Below are 20280 nucleotides of genomic sequence, written 5' to 3'. Positions count from 1 at the left end.
GCCAGGTAAGCAGCTGAACGCCTTCTTCCTTCTGTCTCTTAGTGCACACATCCTCTCATTTATTTCTTTAAAAAGCAATCATAGAGCACGTCTTTCCAAACTGACAAACTATTCCTATAGGATGCCTTTACACTGTATGGACTAATAAAGTTTAGAAAGGTTTCACTGTCTGGGACTTCCTGAATCTATTGACCTGTGTGTCACCAGTGTTTTCCTTATTAAAACCTTATAGCACTCTGACGTGGTGGCACACTTTGGTCATCTGAAGGCGCAGTGACTTTTATATAATCCAAAAACTATGACTTCTCATGTACACCTAACATGATGACCTATAGCAGTGTTCCAACATGACACCTGATGGCTATCTGACCTAGATTTTTCATACACAGGCCTGAATGTTACATTTTCACCCCATGCTCCATGTTACCTAACGTGTCCCACTGACCTTTAATGTTGTGAGCGTCTGTGTGCGTATTTGTGCGTGGATGTTTGTAAGACCAATGGGTATGTGGCATCATAGGAGAGCTTGAGTACGGTTCAGAAATGGACAGATCTGCTTTCACTCAATGGTCTACAGTGTGAATGTTGGTAGAGGATCAAAGGCAACAGGCATTCATCATGTTAAGTCCATTTCAGACAATTTCTAAGAACAGACTGCGAATTGAAAATCCAATCACATCCCCAACCTTCCCCCATCCTCCATGCCTTGAAGATAAATATTTTGCATAATTCAAGTATGACATGGTTGACAACTCTTGCATTATGTAAATCAGGGTATGATTAAAGAATATTACCATAAATACAAGTGCATGGTGATACTGGTAATGTGAGTCTGTTAATTGCTCATGAATGTGGCACAGTTTACTGATGCTGCAAAGGGGAAACTACTTCATTACTACTAGTGTAATTTGCAGGTATTTCACTTAATGTAGCATATTATGATAACAAGTTGGAGGGGGTAGTCCTTACTTTACTTGTCTTACAGTTTTGGAAAAAAAAATAATGGAGAGTGCTGACATGACTTTTTTTTTAGCTTAAAAGCTCCATGTCCATAGTTCACAAAGCTGCAAATTACACATACCCTAAATGAGGGAAGATGACTTATATGAAATAATACATCTGATAGCAGCTTTGTAGTTAAAAAGGTATGATAAATGTCCTGACATTTATAACAATGGGTGAGTCAAAAGATGATACAGGAGGAATAAAGCTAGTCACTTTTAATGCACAGTACGGCAGTGCAAAAGCTGAGTGTTATTTTATGTCAGTACAATAACAGACGAGAGCTCTTATAGCAGCACCGCTCTCAACCTTCAGTGTGAACAGCGACACTTCAGTCAGGTGGAGTTTCAGACTGGCTGTCTGAAAAATACAAAAGTAAAGCCACATTAAGCAATAGCAGTGGCACTAGACTGTGTGAACCATACAGACTAGAGGGAAAGACAAAAGAAAGAAAAAAGAAAATGGCACTCATCCTTTTTGTCCAGAAAGCATTTGTGCCCTTTTCAGATGTCAAAGAAAATGTGTTCTTGCACATTATAAGTACCTGCAACTGTATCAGACAAAATGAGGACTGGCATAAATGAGACCAGTTTGGCTAGAAAATAAATTAAATGTGTCTCCCTGTTTGGCCGCTTCCACTGAAAAACAACTAAACGCCTCATTTTTTTCATGTTTTTCACCTCATTTTGGAATGAATAATGTTTCCATGGCCTTAACAGTAGCCTCAAGAAAACTATATTCAGAGTGGTTCTTTGCTATGATTAAATGTCACATTTACTGAAATGAAGCAGATTGTGGCAAAACTCAAGTATTGTCATAAAACAGTACTGCCATCTAAAGGTGCAGTAGAGAAAATACAGTCCAAAAAGAGCCACAGAATCAGAAGCAGGTGGACACACAAGTATCCCTCTGTGTCAGACAACAGATTGGCTTGATTGTTATCCAAATCTTCTGAAGAAGACTTGGAGACTATTTGGCCACCAAAAATGTACAAGGAAGTGAAAATGTTAAAAGGCTGACTCTTACAGTGGGACAATGATCCAAGCAGACCTCAAGTCCACCATGAGCTTCTCCAGCAATCACAGACTGAAGCTTTTGGAACAGCTCTCTATCTGTAATTTGATATCAAAACATGCTGTGCAAGCAAGAAAGCTTAAAATATCCCAGAACAGAAGTCGTCTCCAAATACGAGAGAAGGTGAAAATCCCTCAGTCAGAAAGACTCTCTGGTTAGTGGTATTGATTTGGTGCCCACATCTTTGCACCAACAAAATATTGTTAATAGTAATTTAGTCTGAAGCAAACCTTTGCTTAAAATTGCAGACATTTTTGATTTAACTGCTCCAACATGTAGGCAACAATAAATCCCTGTCTCTCTATTAATAACTTGTCTCATTACTTCCATTTCTGTTTTGATATGTATTTATATTCATTTGTTGTTTCATTAACTGATTAAAAGCTTTACAGCTGAGTTAAATGACTACATATCCCATGAGCCTCTCCTTCTCTGGCGACATTTCCGCCGTTTCAATCGTTGTAGGACGAGTATTACAAGGTTGAGCAAAGACAGTCATCTTAATTTAATCCTGACATCTATTGCACACCAATCGTTCAACCGCGGCTCATGAATAAAACTTTTGCTTTTTGTTTTCTTTCTGTAAGAAACTGGGTTTTACTGAGGATGAAATTATCCGTTTCGGTGACGTCACCGTCTGAACCTTGACCCATTGGCTCTGTTCTTCCGTAGGAGTTTTCCCGCGCTGTACAACAACACACTGGACTGTCAGCCTGCAGTGGAAACGTTAGCGAGCTCGTCTCCGGGCCACATTGAACCGTATTTTCCATCGGTGGTGCAGCTTTTACTGTGCTCTCGGGTCATGCCGTCCGCAGATTACGACCCGTGTTGTTTGCCAGACTTATTACCGCTGTACTACCGGCGGCTCTTCCCCTTCTCTCAGTACTATCGCTGGCTAAACTACGGAGGACGTGAGTATCATTGATGACACAGGCCTGTAGAGACAGCAGATATTAATGTTGTCGAGCTAAATGATAATAATAATAATACTCTGTCAGCCAACATTGTGACTTACATACTTGGATTTAACTGTACGCTTCATTACAGCAGTGTCAGCTGTGGTTGTGATAATATTCTTTAGCAGAGTTGCCAGTTCACTACATCCTCCAAAGTGATTATTAAGTTGAGTTAACATCTAAAACAGTTGAACATCGTCATCTTCATGAAGGAAGTATTAACTGAAGAACGGCTTTATTAGGTTTTTGTTAACATGATGTTTAAACTAGGAACACTAGAGTAATTAGTAAGACATTGGACAGCACAGCAGACTAATGTGTTGTTTGCTTTACCACCTCAGTGCAGAAGAACTACTTTCAGAACCGAGAGTTCTCCTTCACACTCAAAGATGACATCTACGTCCGCTACCAGTCGTTCTGCACACAAAATGAGCTGGAGAAGGAAATGCAGAAGATGAACCCCTATAAGATTGATATTGGAGCCGTATACAGTCACAGGGTAAGACTTGCATGTTGCTGTCTTTTTGCACCTCACAGTACCCTGTATCATTGCGCCTAGCTTGCTGTTTAGGACAAAGACATGGAAAAAGTTTGGTTTGTTTGTCACCCACAGCCAAATCAACACAACACTGTGAAGTCAGGAACCTTTCAGGCCCTGGAGAAGGAACTGGTGTTCGATATTGATATGACAGATTATGATGATGTCAGAAGTTGCTGCAGGTAAATTGATTATTTGGTTCAGTTTGTTCACGGATTTGTACAGTAATATATTAAATGAATCTGAGCAACTGCTGGATTTTATCACAGGTCACTTTGACCTTGTAACTCAGTGTGTCCTGACATTCATTGAGATAATTTAAACTCTTGTTTTAGTGCTGCAGACATTTGCTCCAAGTGCTGGACCCTGATGACCATCGCTATTCGTATCCTGAATAGAGCTCTCAGAGGTTAGTTATTTGATTTGTTTGACTTTTTCTGCCAGACATCTGCTTATGTTGTCTTTTCTTTTGGGCAAAGTTAGTGTCAGACACTTATTTAATTTTATGTGGTGTTCCAGATGACTTTGGTTTCCAGCACCTGTTGTGGGTTTATTCTGGCAGAAGAGGAGTGCATTGCTGGGTGTGTGATGAAGCTGCCCGGAAGCTCTCTGTAGCTGCACGCTCAGCTGTGGCAGAATATCTGAGCCTGGTGAAGGTAACAGTTTAGGCTTTTAGTTTATGTCAAGATAGGCTAATTCGTTAATGACCGGATGGATAATGTGATACTATTTTCAGCCAAAATAAACTATTCAATGTAATTAAATGGCTAAAGTTCAATACAGCTGCATCATCCAGGGAATTTCTCACATTAACATCTATCCCATTCTATGTAAAAGTGACATTTAGTCATTTGCATTTGTTGTCGGAGATGATGACTTTATCTGTACTAGAAATTTAACAAGTACTGTTAGACATGAACCAAAGTACTCAGTTCACATTAGAACACAAACATATTCACAAAATCCTTACCAAATAGATGTTTTCAATAGGAATTAGCAAGCACTTGACAGGGCTCAACATGCACACTCTGACAGGTCTGCAACTACACACACAGCAAACTGTGACACACTGTGTTCTGACACTATTGATCATGGCGAGCACTAGAGTTTTTCAATGCTGAGCTCATTCAAGTTCATCTTTGTTGTTGTTTTTTTTTTTTTTCAATAGGGTGGTGATGAGACGGTAAAGAAAGTAGTGCTGACAGATCCAATTCATCCTTTTATCAGGTAAGAATCTCATTGTTTCTTGGAGTTTTTTCTACTTGCATACTTGTATGTAGTTTGACTTAATGTTTCTGAGATTGTTGCCTTAGATTGATGTTGTTGCTTCAGCAGTATCAACTTGTTGTTAAGAGTCTGCACCTGTAATCTCCACAGAGAGTCTTTGACAGTGGTGGAGCACTACTTTCCCCAGTACGCACTACAGGACCAGGACATATTGGGCCGCAAGGAATCTGTCGACAAAGTGCTGGCACTCATACCTGAAGATATCCTTCTCACGATATGATGTCTACTGTATGGATCTCATCAATGTACAGTAGAGCCACAACTGCATTGTCCTTTTCTCAGATGCAGTTCAAATATTGTTGTTACTGTTTTTGGATATAATGTGCTTACACTACGCGAAAATATTAGAACTGGACTTGGCCTTAACTCTGCTGTTACATGTGAGAAAAACCTTACAGCAGGACTTCCAAAATGAAAAGAAACCAGAGACTCGTTGGAAATTAATCAAGGACCAAGCCCTTAGGAAACAGGTTGGTTATTCTGTTCGCTCTACATGATGAGTATTTTACTCCTAAAGAAAAAGGATAAGAACAAATGTGTGCGTCAACCATCGATACAACTGTCTTCCTCCAGGGCACTGCCAAGAAGGGCCAATACTTTGAGAAAGAAATTATGCTCCAGTATTGTTACCCACGGCTTGATGTAAATGTCAGCAAAGGTGTGAACCATTTGCTGAAGAGCCCCTTTAGCGTACACCCAAAAACAGGTGAGCATAGATCTGCTGCACCTCTGCAAAGTTAATGTGTCATTAACTGACAGCCTCACTGTGATTCATGTGTTTTTAACTCCAGGACGTATCTCCGTTCCCATTAACCTTAAGGAATTGGATAAGTTTGATCCTTTTTCTGTGCCCACAATCAGGTAAACAACAATTTAATGTGACATGTTGTGTTGTGTGTTCTTGTCAGAGCTGATGTTGAAACTTTTAGTTTTGTTTGTATTTAGTCAAATCTGTGAGGAGTTGGATCGGCCCAGGACAGGAGAAGAGGAGGAAAAATCAGAGGACGTCAAAGAGAATGACACGGATGCGGCGGAGAAACGAAAGATAAGAGGTAAGATTTCATAAATCTAAATTTCAGGCCGTTTGCTTTACAGACAAGAGCTTTACCTTCATGGTTTTGCTCATGGTCTTCATCTAGACTTTACGTCAGATTGAAGAGCAATTAATATTTTTGAATAGTTAGCAGTTAAAAGTATTAATGAAATTGGAAACAAAAAGAAAATCCGACTAGTTAGGACGGGAAAATCTGCTGCTCATAAAGGAGTCCAAACAGTAGTAATGTAGACAAAAATCAAGCAATTAGGATGCATTGTAAGAGTTTTTCTTTCGATTAAGTCCAAATGTTAGATAAATATGATCCCAGCACAACTACATGGTTTTGACTTCTGTTTCCTTACAGATTACAAAAGAACCAGTCTGGCAAAGTATGTGAGATACTTTGATCAATTTCTGGATGAAATGGCTCGTTCGTGGAAAGGAGAACTTCTCAGAAAGAGTGGTACGGTGTAGTTTTGGTGGTATAAATGAAGACTGAGTGACTGTTGAGCTTGACATTGATGTTTTAATATTATTATTAATTATTATATCTTTGTCTTTTTTTCTTTTAGATCTTCAGAAAGAATTTTGAACTGGATCAATAAAGAGAAAATGATAGAAGCCCTGTAAATGGCGTGGCTGATGATGCTGAATGTCCTGTTTTGTGGGGGCTTCATGTTGTGGGGGAATAATTTCAGTAATGCCATTCAAATCTGGTTTAGTAAACTGTAATGAAACTCTGCATTGCATCTGCATCTTCAAATCCAACCTTTTCAATACACTGACAATTTTATATTGTTTGCTTATTTCCTTACTTTTTGCTACTGTACAGTCATTTATGAAAATAAATTTGGTATTTCTACTCTATCTAAATCCTGTTTTACAGTTACTTTTATTCAACAGATTTGTTTGATGTTTTTTTTTTTTTCCATTTAGGTGTTTTTTTTAAGAGCATGCAGTTTACTTTGGTTGCAGGAGTTAGGTATTCAGAGTTATAGACAAAATATGTATTTATATAGGATTACAGTTACTGGAAACACTTAGTTGAAGTTATTACTACAAAAGGCACAGATTCAAATACTTTTGCCATGCACAAACATTTAAGATTGATCAATTGTCCACGATAAATAAATTAATTAGTGTAATGTTGTTGTATTTAATTAGGTTTCCTTTAACACACTTTCAAGCATTTCAGGGGGAAGAATTGTAGCATTACACCACACTACTACATACAGTTGCACTATGTTTACCTGACAGCTTTAGTGACTAGTTACTTTGTAAAACAATATTTTAATACGCAAAATTAACATAGGATTATAAATTAAATAAGAAATAAAAGTAATAAGTATTAAAAAATAAGTCTGAAACATCCTAATAAAAAAGAAATTACAATACATTTCTTTGGCATTCTGTGTTAATTACTTGACAGACAAGTCAAATTTAGAAAAACTATATTCTGACATTGTATCTGACTTTTGGCTAAAACACCCTGCTCTGTGAAGATGGAACTTATTTTAAGTTTGCTATAACAATTCAGTTTTGACGAACTGTACCTTTAAATGACCCGGAAGAAGAAACCCCAGCTGTAAAGCGGATATTACCCAGAAACTGGGGTCAGAAGTTCTTTCTCACAGCCATCTTGGATATAGCGTCCCGAGTCGGTGAGTGTCTCCTCTTATAATCCAACATCATCCAGCTGTTTCTTTTATGTTGTGGATTCTATTTAAGGTTTCGTGTGTTTGATTAAAGTCATGTCAACATGCCGGTGTAATTATTACCCCTCTGGCGTTTGTCTGCCCAGTGTATCATGCGCCGTTGTAGCACCGATTACCGGCTCAAAATGGGGGAGTAGCATGACTGCTGCTCTATACTAGCAGCCTGTCAGGGCCGCAGTGATCGGTGTTAGTATATGTGTGAGCTTAAAATGTTTGACAACTAGCTGGCCACTTTAAAGAGGCCAGATTACAAAACAAAGTAATGGTAGACTTTACTATTCGCTGTTATTCCCCCGTAAAGTCTGTCAGCTCTCTAGCTTAGCCAGCTAGCTAACGTTAGCTAAAAGTAGCTTCACTGTGGAGTAACACAGGCTAAAGCATGGGATCTGTCACCTGTTAGTCCGGTTAGAACAACTGGGGCCCAGTGTATAAACTTATTTAAAAATCAGAGCTAAAATCAGAGCTAATCCCAGAGTAGTGCGGTGTCAAAGAGGTCATCCTAAATTACTAACAAAAATACAGCGATGCTAAAGTTAGCTTTCAATCAACAAATTGGAAAGTGTGTTATAAACTGTCCCTGTCTTCTCTTGGGTAATCTAGTCTAGATTTGACGAGTGTAAATATAGTATTTTTAATGTTTAATTTCTTAATGATGTGGTCTGGAGAGAAAGAGAAACTGAGAAATAAACCTAAACCTAAACTTTCAAAAGTAAAAGAAGTTGAACCATGTTAACCATGTGCCAGTGCGATGAATGGAAAGGTAATCTTTTCCATTTAGACCTGGTCTATAGTTGATTCAGCATGTTTTCTTCGTTATGTCTTCTTTGAGTACAATAAAAGTTTACAAATATGATAGTGGGTTAAACAGAATTATGGTTTAATCTAAGATCTCAAACACTGTTTCATACCAATAAAAGAATAACTGGTAACCCATCACTAAATGTTTCATTTAGATTTTCTTTGCATAACTGTGAATAGGTTTAATCGGCTGCTAACCTTATGAATTTACTTACTTGGGTTAAGCAGCACTAACAAAGCAAATGTCCAGGGGCCCCAAAATTTACTTAAAAAACAGATACCATTATTCTCTTCAGTAGGGATCCTACAACAAATGGCCATAACTGTTAGGCTAATAAACTCTCTTGTTGTTTTTCTCCTCAGCAACCATGCCTGGTGAAGCCACAGAAACGGTCCCAGTTACCGAACAGGAGATGCAGCAGCCTCAAGTGGAGACTGGTTCGTATATTTTATCTTCACGTAAATGTGCATGCAATACTGCATAAGGAGTAGCTTCAGCTGCCTGGACACTGAGTTGATTTAACAGGTGGTAGTTGCATTTTACTGCCACTGGCCATGTGTTGGGACATTTCTAACAGATGTTACTTCAATGGTTTTTGTAGTGATTATGGCTTGGCTTGCTAAGAGTAATCCAGGACCCATCTTTTTATTTACACAGCTCACAATGGCATGTGGTGGCTTGAATTGACAACTGGATTTAGCACACAATGCATGGTGTTCAGTGTGGTGTTCAGTGTGGTATTCAGTGTCACCAACTATTTGTAATGATAAGTAGCTAAAGCCTGATAGTCTATATCTGACATTGCACACAAATGTGTATTTCAGCAATTCAAAGCAACTTGCAAGTGAGTTGCAAAGTGAACAACAGATCTAAGTTAGGGAGAGGCAACATTTGATGCCAAGTGCCACAAGAAGAATTGCTTTAGTTTTGTGAGGCACATAAGTGCCAGATAGGTTTTTGTAATTTTACCTCAGATTTTAGAAGTTGTTTGTTTTATGTTGTGAATACAGTGGGTCCAAACACTGGATTAAACTTACTCTAGTAAACAAGGGCAAAAAAAAAAGAGCTAATCAAGTTTAACTTAAACGCAAGCAACATTGTACTGGTTTGCTCACTGAAAGGCCAGCAGTGACTAGTGATTTAGGCGATCTGAAGTACCACTCATTTGAGTGCCTTTCTGGCTTTTGTTGGACTGCTTGAACATGCAACTGTCTTCCCCCACATACAGAGGGATCCACAGTTACTCTACATGCGAGCACATTTGTGAATTCAAGAAAATTTAGCAACCCTCAAGGAAAATGATATATGAAGACTGGCCAAAAAGTCACAATTTCAGGATATTAGTTAAATTACCTGATAACCCACACTGGTTATATTAGAATTTCCCAAATTTGTGATGGTACAGATTCATCTCATGCAAATGTATTTTTTGCCTGATCTTAAACATGCTGTGACAAATGTCACAAGATGTTAATTTAGACATGAGGTCAACACTTGCAAGGTATCTTCTAAAGTCAAGGCAATATTGATAACATTTTGAAAGTTATCAGTTTGCATATTACCTCTGCACTTTTGGCCAGAAAATAAGATAACTGGTTAATAAAGTGCTTTGTGCTCATTGTAGTTTTGTTCTCAATAGTTATACATAAATGTATGAATTTTTTATTTTTTTGGAAATAAATTTGTGTATCACTTAGCACCAGTATGTAGCTCAGTGTTTTCCACTACCTTCCAAGAGGGTGGAGGTTTTTGCTCAGGGGTGGGGTGCGGACTAACCAACTGATTAGTTGCAGCTTGCGCCAAAGAAACTGGTAATGGGTCAGCCCAGCACTCTGCAGTAGATATAAAACCAATGAGTGTTAAGTGACTGTACTGTACATACATATTTCCTTCAAAGTATTGGAACAGTGAGGCCTGTTCCTTTACTTCTGCTGTAAACTGAAAATAATTTTCAGGTATTTATGTCTGGATCTGATACACAACTTAGAAGAGAGCACCTTTTGTTTAAACCTACCTACCGTATTTTCCGCAATATAGGGCACTCCGGAGTATACGGTGCACTGTCATTGAATGGTCTATTTTCAAACTTTTTTCACATAGAAAGCGCACCGGACTAAAAGGCGCATTAAGCAAAACAAAACGGTCAGATAAGTCAGTCAGTCAAACTTTGAATTATAAGGCAGCTGTCTGTAGTAATTTCCCCATGGGATCAATAAAGTATATAAAAAAATAGCAAAGGTGTGTGTGTGTGTGTGTATATGTGTGGCTTTGTCTACTGAATAAGCTCTAGACAATTTATTAGATTTATACTCAGTCTGATTAAAGTCTGTGTAGAATGAACAGAGGCCAATCTTTTTACTCATTTAAGCCACATTGCAAATATTTAACGAATGAATTGCACTAGCACTGGTAATTGTTGTACTTGTTTGTACAGATATAAACTCAAGGTAAGAAACAACTTGTAGAGCAGTTCCTTACAGTCACTACTGATCCCGATGTGTAGCTGTCAATGTTATACATAGTTTGCTAGTGATTTCAGGTGTTTAGCTCTTTGGGAGTGTCCTTCACTTGGACTTTTGTTTTAGCTCAGTTTTAGCTAGTGCAGTCCACTATTGATTTCATAAGGCAAGTGGAAATGGATTTGTAGGTTATTTTCAGGCATTGGCTGCTGTTACAGACTAAATAAGGTCTTGCAGCACTTCTCACCTTGACACTGCATGAAGTTTGGAACACAGGCACTTTTTAGTTTGAGTGCACGCAACACTCTTTTTTTGTTTTTCCATTGGCAATTCAGGAGCAAGTTTCACATTGCTGAATATGCACAGCGATCATTTTTCACAAGTGAAGCACAGTTTTTTTCCCTTCTAACAGTGTGTTTATAAAGCTGTTGAAATTTGCACTGAGCAAGTAAAACTGCTTCTAAGACAACTGTGAATCTCAATCCCCTTGTTACTCCTGTTGCTTTTCCTTCATCAGCTACAGGAGTATTGAATTCTTCTCCTTTTGAGATGGTTGTTCCTACAGTGAACAAGGAAATCCCACTGGAGAATCCTCCAGAAACCTCTGTTCCTGGTCAAGAGATAAGCTCCCCAGAAGAAGCTAGCATTCAGATTAGTGCTGATCAAGAAAATGGTGTAACTGCAAACCCGAGTGCACAAGAGGCTACTGATGAATCAGTAGAGATTCCAGCTGGTTCACCAGCTGCTGAAGAGTCTGTGCCTTCTGCTGAGGCTCTGACTAAACAAGTACAAAATCAGAAGTCAGTTGTTTCTGCTGAAGTGGCAAACCTAGAGTTTAAGCAGATTTCTGTTGAAGCCAATGTTTCTGAAGAAGAGCAGAGAGAAATGGCAGGAGAAAAGTCTGACAATCCAAAACCATTAGCTCCTGAAGATGTCAGTACAAATGATGATGGGATCACGGCAGTAGAAGGCAGGAAGAACCTTTGCCTGGACACAGCTGAAGAAGAGCATGTCCCTGGTGACATTAACATTGACGCATCTACTCAGAAGGAAAGTCTTGACAAGAAAGAACCTGTTATACTGCTTTCCAAGATTGTTCAGTCAAAAGGGACCACCAAATGTGAAGGCCCACCTATTTCTACCCACCATCCGTCAGGTTGGTTAAAGCAGGGTTTCCTTCTTCACTCCACTTTGTCCTGGTATTTTCCAACACACCATTTTGATTGGGTTGGACATATTTATTTATTTATTTATTTATTTATTTGTAGATGGTATTAAAATATGGTTATTCGGCATAAGGTGATTCTGCTACCTCTGTTAGAGTGGAGTGTGATGTTGCTGTTTTGTCTGTATATGTAGCACTGGAATCTCTAAAAGGATGGTTGTCTTTTAGTTGTCCTCCTGACATAAATTTTCATTTTATTTTCAAAATTTATTTTTTTGCATATTTGCAGAAGTAAAATTTTATTATTCCTAATTTACTGTCTAAATGACTTTATGAAATTATATTATACTTGCTTGACTTGGCGCATAATTACAGATTTTAAGTGAATTTATTTCACCCTTCTGTGTTGTGAATGGTGCTATGCCTATGTAGCATATGCCTCTGTGGTGCGATATTTCATTTGATGTGACCTGCATTATGAATTTAATTTTCCTCTAAGTGCATCGTGACTAAATGCAGAATGTGGTTTTCTGTGTGGGAGTAGGTGTTGTGTACTGTGCATTTTGAGTGTCATTTTGCATCAAACTCAGACGTTGGGCAGGTGTGTTCTTTTCCTAACCCTAAGAAAAACGTTTTAATTTTGGCCTGTGATCATTTAACCCGCACGAGTACTTTAAATTTAAATTAAAGAATCTCTTTCTATTCAGCTACACCTCCTGCCCCAGCTACCTCCCAGCAACCTCAGGCTAAGTCCAAAGGCAAAGATGCCAAGAATGCGCAGGCTTCATCTGCCCCAAAGGCTGTCCCTGGTAGAAGAAAACGCTCTTCCATGTCTGCCTCGTCATCCTCTCCTACCTCTCCAAAATCTACTCCCACTGCTACTCCCCTGGCACCTGTGCCATCCCCACTGGCTTCCTCTCCTGGCAGCTCATCTGCTAATCAGGCTAACCGCTCAGCCCCCAAAGTAGTCAAGGCGGGCAAACAGGGAAAGGCCAAGAAAGGAGAGGCATTTGTGCCTGCTCCTCAGGAGTGCAAGGTCACAGCAGATGAAAAACCAGTAGAGGCACCCCCCAAGAAAACTGTAGCTGAACCTAAACCTAAACCTAAACCAGTTGAGGCAAAAGCTTCCCAAGCAGCTCCAAACCCTGTTGCAGCACCAGCTGCCTTTAAAGTTAGCTCAAAGCCTGCTGTAGCAGCCCCAGTTTCATTTTCAGATACTCTTGATTCTAGCCCACCTAAACCAGTTGAAGTTAAGGCAGCTTTATCAAAGGCTGCTCCCATTACTGCAGCTGCTGACGATGATCTCCCTCCCCTTATCCCACCTGAGAAGCTAGTTAAGATACCGGTACCTGTACCCCCTGCTGAGAAGGAGGGTAAAAAATCTGCAGCTGTTGAGACTGCTAAGCCAGTTGCTGCTGAAGCTGCTAAAACAGTTTCCAAGGCCAAAGCTGCCCCTGTTGAAGCTGTTAAACCATCAGCCCCAGCCCCAGCCCCAGCCCCAGTTCAGGCTGGTAAAGCTGTACCTCCAAATAAAGCTGCTGCTGTTGAGGCAACCAAGCCACCTACCCAGGATAAACCTGCTAAGAAAGCAGCTGCAGCCACAGTTGAGGCTGTTAAAGTGGCACCAGCAAGCAGACCTGCTCCTGTTGAGAATGCCAAGCCACAGGCTAAGGGCAGACCTGCTCCCACTGAAGCTGCTAAGTCAGCTGCTGAGGCAAAGTCTGTCCCAGACAAGACTTCAGAACAAGCAGAAGAAGCTAAAGTTGCTCTTAAGATTGCAAAGCCAGATACAGAGGTCAAGCCTGCAGTGGAACCTAAGCCAGCTGCCGCTGATGTTACCAAGCCAGCCCCTCTTAAGGGTGCCAAGCAAGGTACGGAGGCCAAATTGGTTGAGGGTAAAGCAGAACCTCCTGTGGTTGCTAAACCTGCTGCTGAGCCTTCACCTGTTCCCAAAAAACCTGCTCCAGTTGAGCCTGTTGTTCCTGCTCCAGCTCCCCGTAAACTCACATTTGCTGAAGCAGTTGCAAAACCCCCCCCTGTCAAACCTGAGGTTGAGGTAATTGGTACAACTCCTTCTGAACCCATCTCATCACTTAAACCTGCCCCCATTCCCGCTAAAACCCCAGCCAGTGTGGAGCCCGAGATCAAGAACGACAAGGGTATTTTCTTCTTTCTCTCCTATCTTGTGCCATCTATTGTTTTGTTTTTGTTTTTTCATTCTTGGTTTTTATTTTGTGAGCTTCTTCGCCCCACGTCACTACACTCTAGGAACTGCTGCTTAGCTGTGTTGTTTTCTCAAAAGGCCAAGGTCATAAGTATAATGACCTTGGCCTTTACATGCTGTAAAATTCAAATTAGATGTTGACAGAGATATTGAGAACACTATTGTTGTATACTAAACCCAAGTTCTGTGCCGTTTCATTTTTGTTACCAGCAAATGTCTTTTCCTTTTTTTTTTTTTTTTTTTTTTTAAGTTGGGGTGGTATCAGATGGGAGAGCATCAGGTTTTTGTCGCATTTGCAGAGTACACAGTGGTTTGGATAAGAGGTTGAAAGGATTATATTTATTTTTTCAGCAACAGGTTGACACTCCAAACATACTAGGTTTCATGTATTTAATGATGCATCTTATTTCATTCCCCAGGGTGGACGCAGCTATTTTTTAATTATTATTGACTGAATTTTATTTCTGTTGGTGGTTTCCATAGGATCCGGCACAGAGTCAGACAGTGATGACTCCGTCCCAGAGCTGGAGGAACAGGACTCTGCACAGACACAGACACAGCAAGCTCAGGTAAGAGCCGAGCCTCATACAGTTTTATGATCCTTTTTAAAATAAATCTCCTAGCTTACCGCTAACATTTTGTGAAGAACATTTTGGTCTTTGACTCTTCGGTGATGATTTACACAGTGACTTTCGTTCTTCTGAGACTGCTGAAGCCAGCATTTCTGTCCTGAGAAGAGAAACTAAAACTAACTAGCATTACATTTTTAGCTCTACATTCAGGTTTTTACCTAACTAATTTTGATGGATATTCTATCTTATAGCTTGCAGCAGCAGCTGAGATAGACGAGGAACCTGTCAGCAAAGCCAAACAGAGTCGCAGTGAAAAAAAAGCACGAAAGGTAAAAAAAAAAAATTACATTTGTGGGAGTATTTTTTATAATTTTGTCTTTAATTGTACTTTTCTGATGTTTTGTGGTGCATAAAATAAAATAAAAAAACCTTTCTTCTAGGCAATGTCAAAGCTTGGTCTCAGGCAGGTCACAGGGGTCACCAGGGTCACTATTCGCAAGTCAAAGAACATCTTGTTTGTAATCACCAAACCAGACGTCTACAAGAGCCCTGCATCAGACACATACATCGTCTTTGGCGAAGCTAAGGTATTGCGTCAGCAACATCACTTCATTTGCTTGTTAAACAATAGGACCCGTGTATTGTAACAATGAACCTGTGGCTAACTCTCCACTCTGGTTGCGTTGAAGAAATATTCACACACCTTGGATGTCTACACTCACATTTGCTCAAATGTTTAATGTACACAATGTGACACACAGCCAAGGACAAAATGAGTGTTTCCTTGTTGCTAAAAACCTGAGTGGAGCCTATAGTTAGTGTTGCTGTGATATTCAAAATCTTACAAACTGTCCTCAATTAAAATGTTGCCTGACAATGTATCACACTCTTCTCACTACAGATCGAAGATCTTTCCCAGCAAGCCCAGCTGGCTGCCGCAGAAAAATTCAAGGTACAGGGAGAAGCTGTATCAAACATCCAGGAAAACACGCAGACGCCAACAGTACAGGAGGAGAGCGAAGAAGAAGAGGTCAGATATGGTTTAATTCAAGTGATGATCGACACAAAGTGTTGTTTTTTTCATGATAAAGTGTTAAAAAGCATCATTATTTTTATAGGTTGATGAGACTGGCGTTGAGGTCAAAGACATTGAACTCGTCATGTCACAAGCCAACGTGTCGCGGGCGAAGGCTGTACGCGCTCTGAAAAACAACAACAATGACATTGTCAATGCTATTATGGTAAGACTTTTGAAAACCTTTTCTGATGCTAGTAGATGGAGACTTGTTATTCAACAGGCCATTTGTTTAAAGGGTTTATTCAGATTTCTGGTCATCAAGGTATTCAGCTCTTCAGTGATGATTAATACAGTGACTTTCGTTCTTCTGAGCTTCCTGAAGCCAACATATCTGTCCTGAGAAGAGTGAATCTCTTTAAATTGTATGAAACACACAATGAAACATTTGCTAACACTCTCTTTGTTCCCTTTGCAGGAGTTGACAATGTAATAAAAACCTGGCAACGAAGGGTCGAAGAAAAGTTGCTGATTTGATCTAAGCTTGTTTGTACAATTTATACCCAGGATGGAAATAAAGTTGTGGCTTGATAAAATGAAGTTTTGATGTTTTGGATCTTCACTGGGGAAAATGGGGGTAGACAACTATAAGGTGGTTGGGAAGCAGTGTGGACTGGGTGCTATTAATAATTGTCGTCTAAAGTTTTTTTTTTTGTTTTCTTTTCACCATACAAGTGGCCAGAGTGGAATTACATTATGTCTTACAGTCTATTGCTTCATTTACTTATGCCAGTTGTACCACCATAGTAGGCAAGTGTGTAATGGCATATTTTACACCCAGCTTTTCTTATTTTGAGTTTACAGTGTTCCCACATTCACTGTGTTGAGTGAGAGGCATATCAGACTCCCAAGCTGAGAAACGGACCATGTATTTCCACATTTTAACTACAGAAATGCAGTTAAATTTTTACCACAGAAATTGAACACATTAAAATATTCGGGATCAGCACTAGAAAAAATAAAGTAGACGATACTTATTTGTACAGTTTGTCATAAGCTAGAAATGGTTGGGGAACTACTAGTTTATTCTCACTAAGTTGTATGTTTTATTACAATCACTACCTGTAAAGTAACTGTAGTTGTAGGTTAAATGTGGAGTAAAATGCAGATGATAAAATAAAGTTGCAGCTCTCCACTTAATATTTATATTTATAAGTTGGAAGCACGTTGGCTACAAAAAAAATAAATATGGAAGTTGATGACATGTTTTAATCAAATTGTCTCTTAAATACCTGATACCATTCTGTGGTAGTCCACGATGTAACTCAAAGCATTTCCCAATGTTGGGAGTCAGACACTGCAAGAAGTGGCAACATTTATAGAAATCATCCTTTAGCAGTTTAACAAGTAGGGCTACGTGGGACATTAATATAAAAAAAAAAAAAAGTTCTTAAAACAGTTTCAACAAAGTTTTTCCCTTTGTCTCAAAAGGAAAAATCTCAATTACATTATTAAGAGAAATACCAGGTGAACTTCACTTTAGAGCTGGACGAGAACCATCTTATGAATCCATAAAATTAGAAAAGCCATGTTAGAATCAACCGTAATTAAGTGTCAAGGTTATGGAATCTAATAAAGAATTTAGTTAAGGGATATTTTCAGTATTTATCATTCGTGTCCATCACAAAAGAAAACTTAGTTGTGTTTATGTAATTTTCAAATGTACGTTTCCTTGTTTTGTTTAGTTTTTTATAGGTTGATAGTGGAAATACACTGCCCATCCGAAAAAACTAAACCAAAACAAAAAAAAAAAAAACAAATAGGTAAGAGCCTCCAATTGGATAATTACTGCATGGATTAACATTTTTCAGCTGGCAACAAGTTATTTAAGCATGTCGGAAGACACATCCTGTGGTCATAGAAAAGATGTGTTTCAGTGAGACTAATCAGGGGAAAAAGGCTAGGGAACATAAATATTGAACTCTGGAGAAATCAAAGAAGGTCATGTGGTCTGATTAGTCCAGATTTACCCTGTTCCAGAGTGATGGGTGCATCAGAGTAAGAAGAGAGGAGGGTGACGTGATGCACCCATCATGCCTAGTGTCTACTGTACAAGTCTGTGGAGGCAGCGCTATGAACTGGGATTGCTGCAGTTGGTCAGGTCTAGGTTCAGCAACGTTATGTGTCCAAAGAATGAGGTCAGCTGTCTACCTGAATATACTGAATGATCAGGTTCTATCAATGGATTTTTTCTTCCCTGATGATACGGGCATATTCCAAGATGACAATGTCAGGATTCATCAGGCTCAAATTGTGAAAGAGTGGTTCAGGGAGCATGACACATAATTTTTACACATTGATTAGCCACCACAGAGTCCAGACCTTAACCCCAATCGAGAATCTTTGGGATGTGCTGGAGTCTCTCCTATCATCAGTACAAGATCTTGGTGAAAATTAATGCAACTCTGGACGGAAATAAATGTTGTGACATTGCAGAAGCTTATCGAAATGATGCCACGGTGAAAGTGTGCAATAATCAAAGCTAATTTAGTTGGTACCACTTACATTAGATACTATTTACTTTTAAGGGCTTCATAATCTGTACTTAATGGTTTTATTAATGGTTTACAGGCTAAATTGTTAAGTCAAACTTAACAGATGAGGACACATCAGAAGTTAAAAGCGTCAATGTTTATACTCCCATAGTTAGAAAAAAGCCACAAAATTAATCACAATAATTAATCCACTATAGATATCAGCACCAATGGAAAAACCTGATATTTGAGAACTGGAACCATGTTTTGAGCTGTCGGTGTTTATCAGGAGCAAACGCATAACACATTTCACTAGAGCAGCATCAAGAAGCACAACAAGAACAACAACACATGCCAGAGTAGCTGCCAGTCTGAAGAGTCCATGCTTTCTCCTCCATCCTCAGCGTGTCCAGCTGCATCGCCAGCTGCATCGCCTGCATATCAGAACCAGATGTCAGGTGGGTGATGACTCGCATCTCACATCAACAACCAGGAAGCAGCTTCAACTCTGATCCAGAGACAAACACACACAAACTCACCTGAGTCTTCGACCGTCAGGGTGATGTTGCTGATGAGTAATGGGCTGCTTTCTGTGATCCCAGCATAACACTCATATGTTCCAGTATCCCTGATGCTGACGTTTTTCAGAATGACAGAAAGGTTTCCGTTCTTCATCTTTGGATCTTTCAGCTCCACTCGATCATGAAATAATTCATGGTGGTAGTTTTCATATATACGACCCTCTCTGGAGAAAAAGACATAACCTTCTGACTTCAGGTCTGGTCTAATCCACTTAAACATTTTGAATGCAGCATCTCTGGGACCCTGGCATTGAAGGGTGACATCTTCTCCAGATTTTGCTTTAGTCTCTTTTATGCCTTATGGGAAAACAGCAAACATCAGTAAACATGTTCATGACATATCAATATTTTGATCAAACAGGTCCACATACTAATCACTGAGATTAAGGGAACACTTTAATCACACAGTTTGATGAACAAAAAGTTGAAAAAAACTGCTTAGCAGCATTAAATAGAAACCAAAATCTTCAATTTATCGATGTTGCATCCAAAATCAAATCTAAGTGAAAATATTGGAACCACAGGCTTATCCTAGTTGTGTGATTTAGAAGTGCGTAGGCACGGACAACAACTGGGCTCACTCCATTTGCATTTTAACTTCGACTATAACAACATAATGTAACATGTCTGACTTCCTTATAAGAGGAAGAACAGACGTTGGGTTATAGAAAAATTTTCCACTCTTCACAACCCAAAACCTAGAGTTTTTTATAACACGAATGAATCTGTAGCAATCTCTACCGAACATTTAGGTAGGGTTTACGTTTAAGTTCAGCTCAAGCAGCTTACCTTCAGAGGCAGTGCAGAACAAGAAAGATGACAGCGGACAAAAAAGTATAACCATTTTTAAAGCAATCATCTTCTTTTCTTCTGTTGGTCTTTAATAGCTTTTATAGCTGTTACAATCCTGAGTACAAATTCATTAAAGAAAGCTGTGAGGCCTAGTGGGGCTGTCCTAAGTCTTTAAGGCTGTTCTTTTCCTTCCGCCCCACTCTGTTGTGACTGGCCGGCTAGTGGAAGACTTCCTGTGGACTGCTATGCCCAGCTGGAACAGTGCTGCAACAACATAGCCCAACATACTGATGCACACTGGCACACACATACAACCCTTACCTTCAAATGCTAGAACATAGATCCATAAATGTAAAAAGGCAAAAATGACACAGATTTTAAAACAGCCAGCGAGAAGAGAGAATTCTGCTGCCCGTGCAGCAGACAACTGTTCTTACATATGGTTAACTCACTCTTCAAGTACAGATTGTCATGTGATTTACAGGAAACCTGAGCTACTAACTAAGAGATACTCCATAACACAATTACAGA

General features: G+C 39.4%; 2 protein-coding genes and 2 non-coding genes across 4 annotated transcripts; all 4 read left to right on the top strand.

Annotated features, from left to right (window-relative positions):
* The first annotated feature begins 2669 nt into the window (after positions 1 to 2669).
* On the top strand, positions 2670 to 6766 carry prim1 (DNA primase subunit 1). The gene is made up of 13 exons (XM_026366968.2): positions 2670 to 2987; positions 3374 to 3531; positions 3646 to 3752; positions 3906 to 3979; positions 4090 to 4226; positions 4739 to 4797; positions 4948 to 5057; positions 5236 to 5327; positions 5431 to 5563; positions 5649 to 5718; positions 5803 to 5909; positions 6258 to 6356; positions 6466 to 6766. The coding sequence occupies exons 1-13, from the start codon at positions 2879 to 2881 to the stop codon at positions 6483 to 6485; spliced, it is 1275 nt and encodes a 424-aa protein (XP_026222753.1). The 5' UTR covers positions 2670 to 2878; the 3' UTR covers positions 6486 to 6766.
* A 713-nt stretch (positions 6767 to 7479) lies between these two features.
* On the top strand, positions 7480 to 16442 carry naca (nascent polypeptide associated complex subunit alpha). Its single transcript, XM_026367895.1, has 8 exons — positions 7480 to 7554; positions 8770 to 8844; positions 14739 to 14824; positions 15079 to 15156; positions 15268 to 15414; positions 15729 to 15857; positions 15946 to 16068; positions 16321 to 16442. The coding sequence occupies exons 2-8, from the start codon at positions 8775 to 8777 to the stop codon at positions 16333 to 16335; spliced, it is 648 nt and encodes a 215-aa protein (XP_026223680.1). The 5' UTR covers positions 7480 to 7554; positions 8770 to 8774; the 3' UTR covers positions 16336 to 16442.
* LOC113168045 lies at positions 14920 to 14993 on the top strand. The gene has a single exon (XR_003299326.1). It is a non-coding gene; the product is annotated as a small nucleolar RNA SNORD59 (small nucleolar RNA).
* LOC113168046 lies at positions 16177 to 16250 on the top strand. Its single transcript, XR_003299327.1, has one exon. It is a non-coding gene; the product is annotated as a small nucleolar RNA SNORD59 (small nucleolar RNA).
* Positions 16443 to 20280: the final 3838 nt, after the last annotated feature.

Source organism: Anabas testudineus, chromosome 7, assembly GCF_900324465.2.
Source record: "Anabas testudineus chromosome 7, fAnaTes1.2, whole genome shotgun sequence".
Lineage (NCBI taxonomy): Eukaryota > Metazoa > Chordata > Actinopteri > Anabantiformes > Anabantidae > Anabas > Anabas testudineus.
The sequence above is the reverse complement of the archived record's forward strand: the minus strand, read 5'-3'. Positions and strand labels throughout refer to the sequence as shown.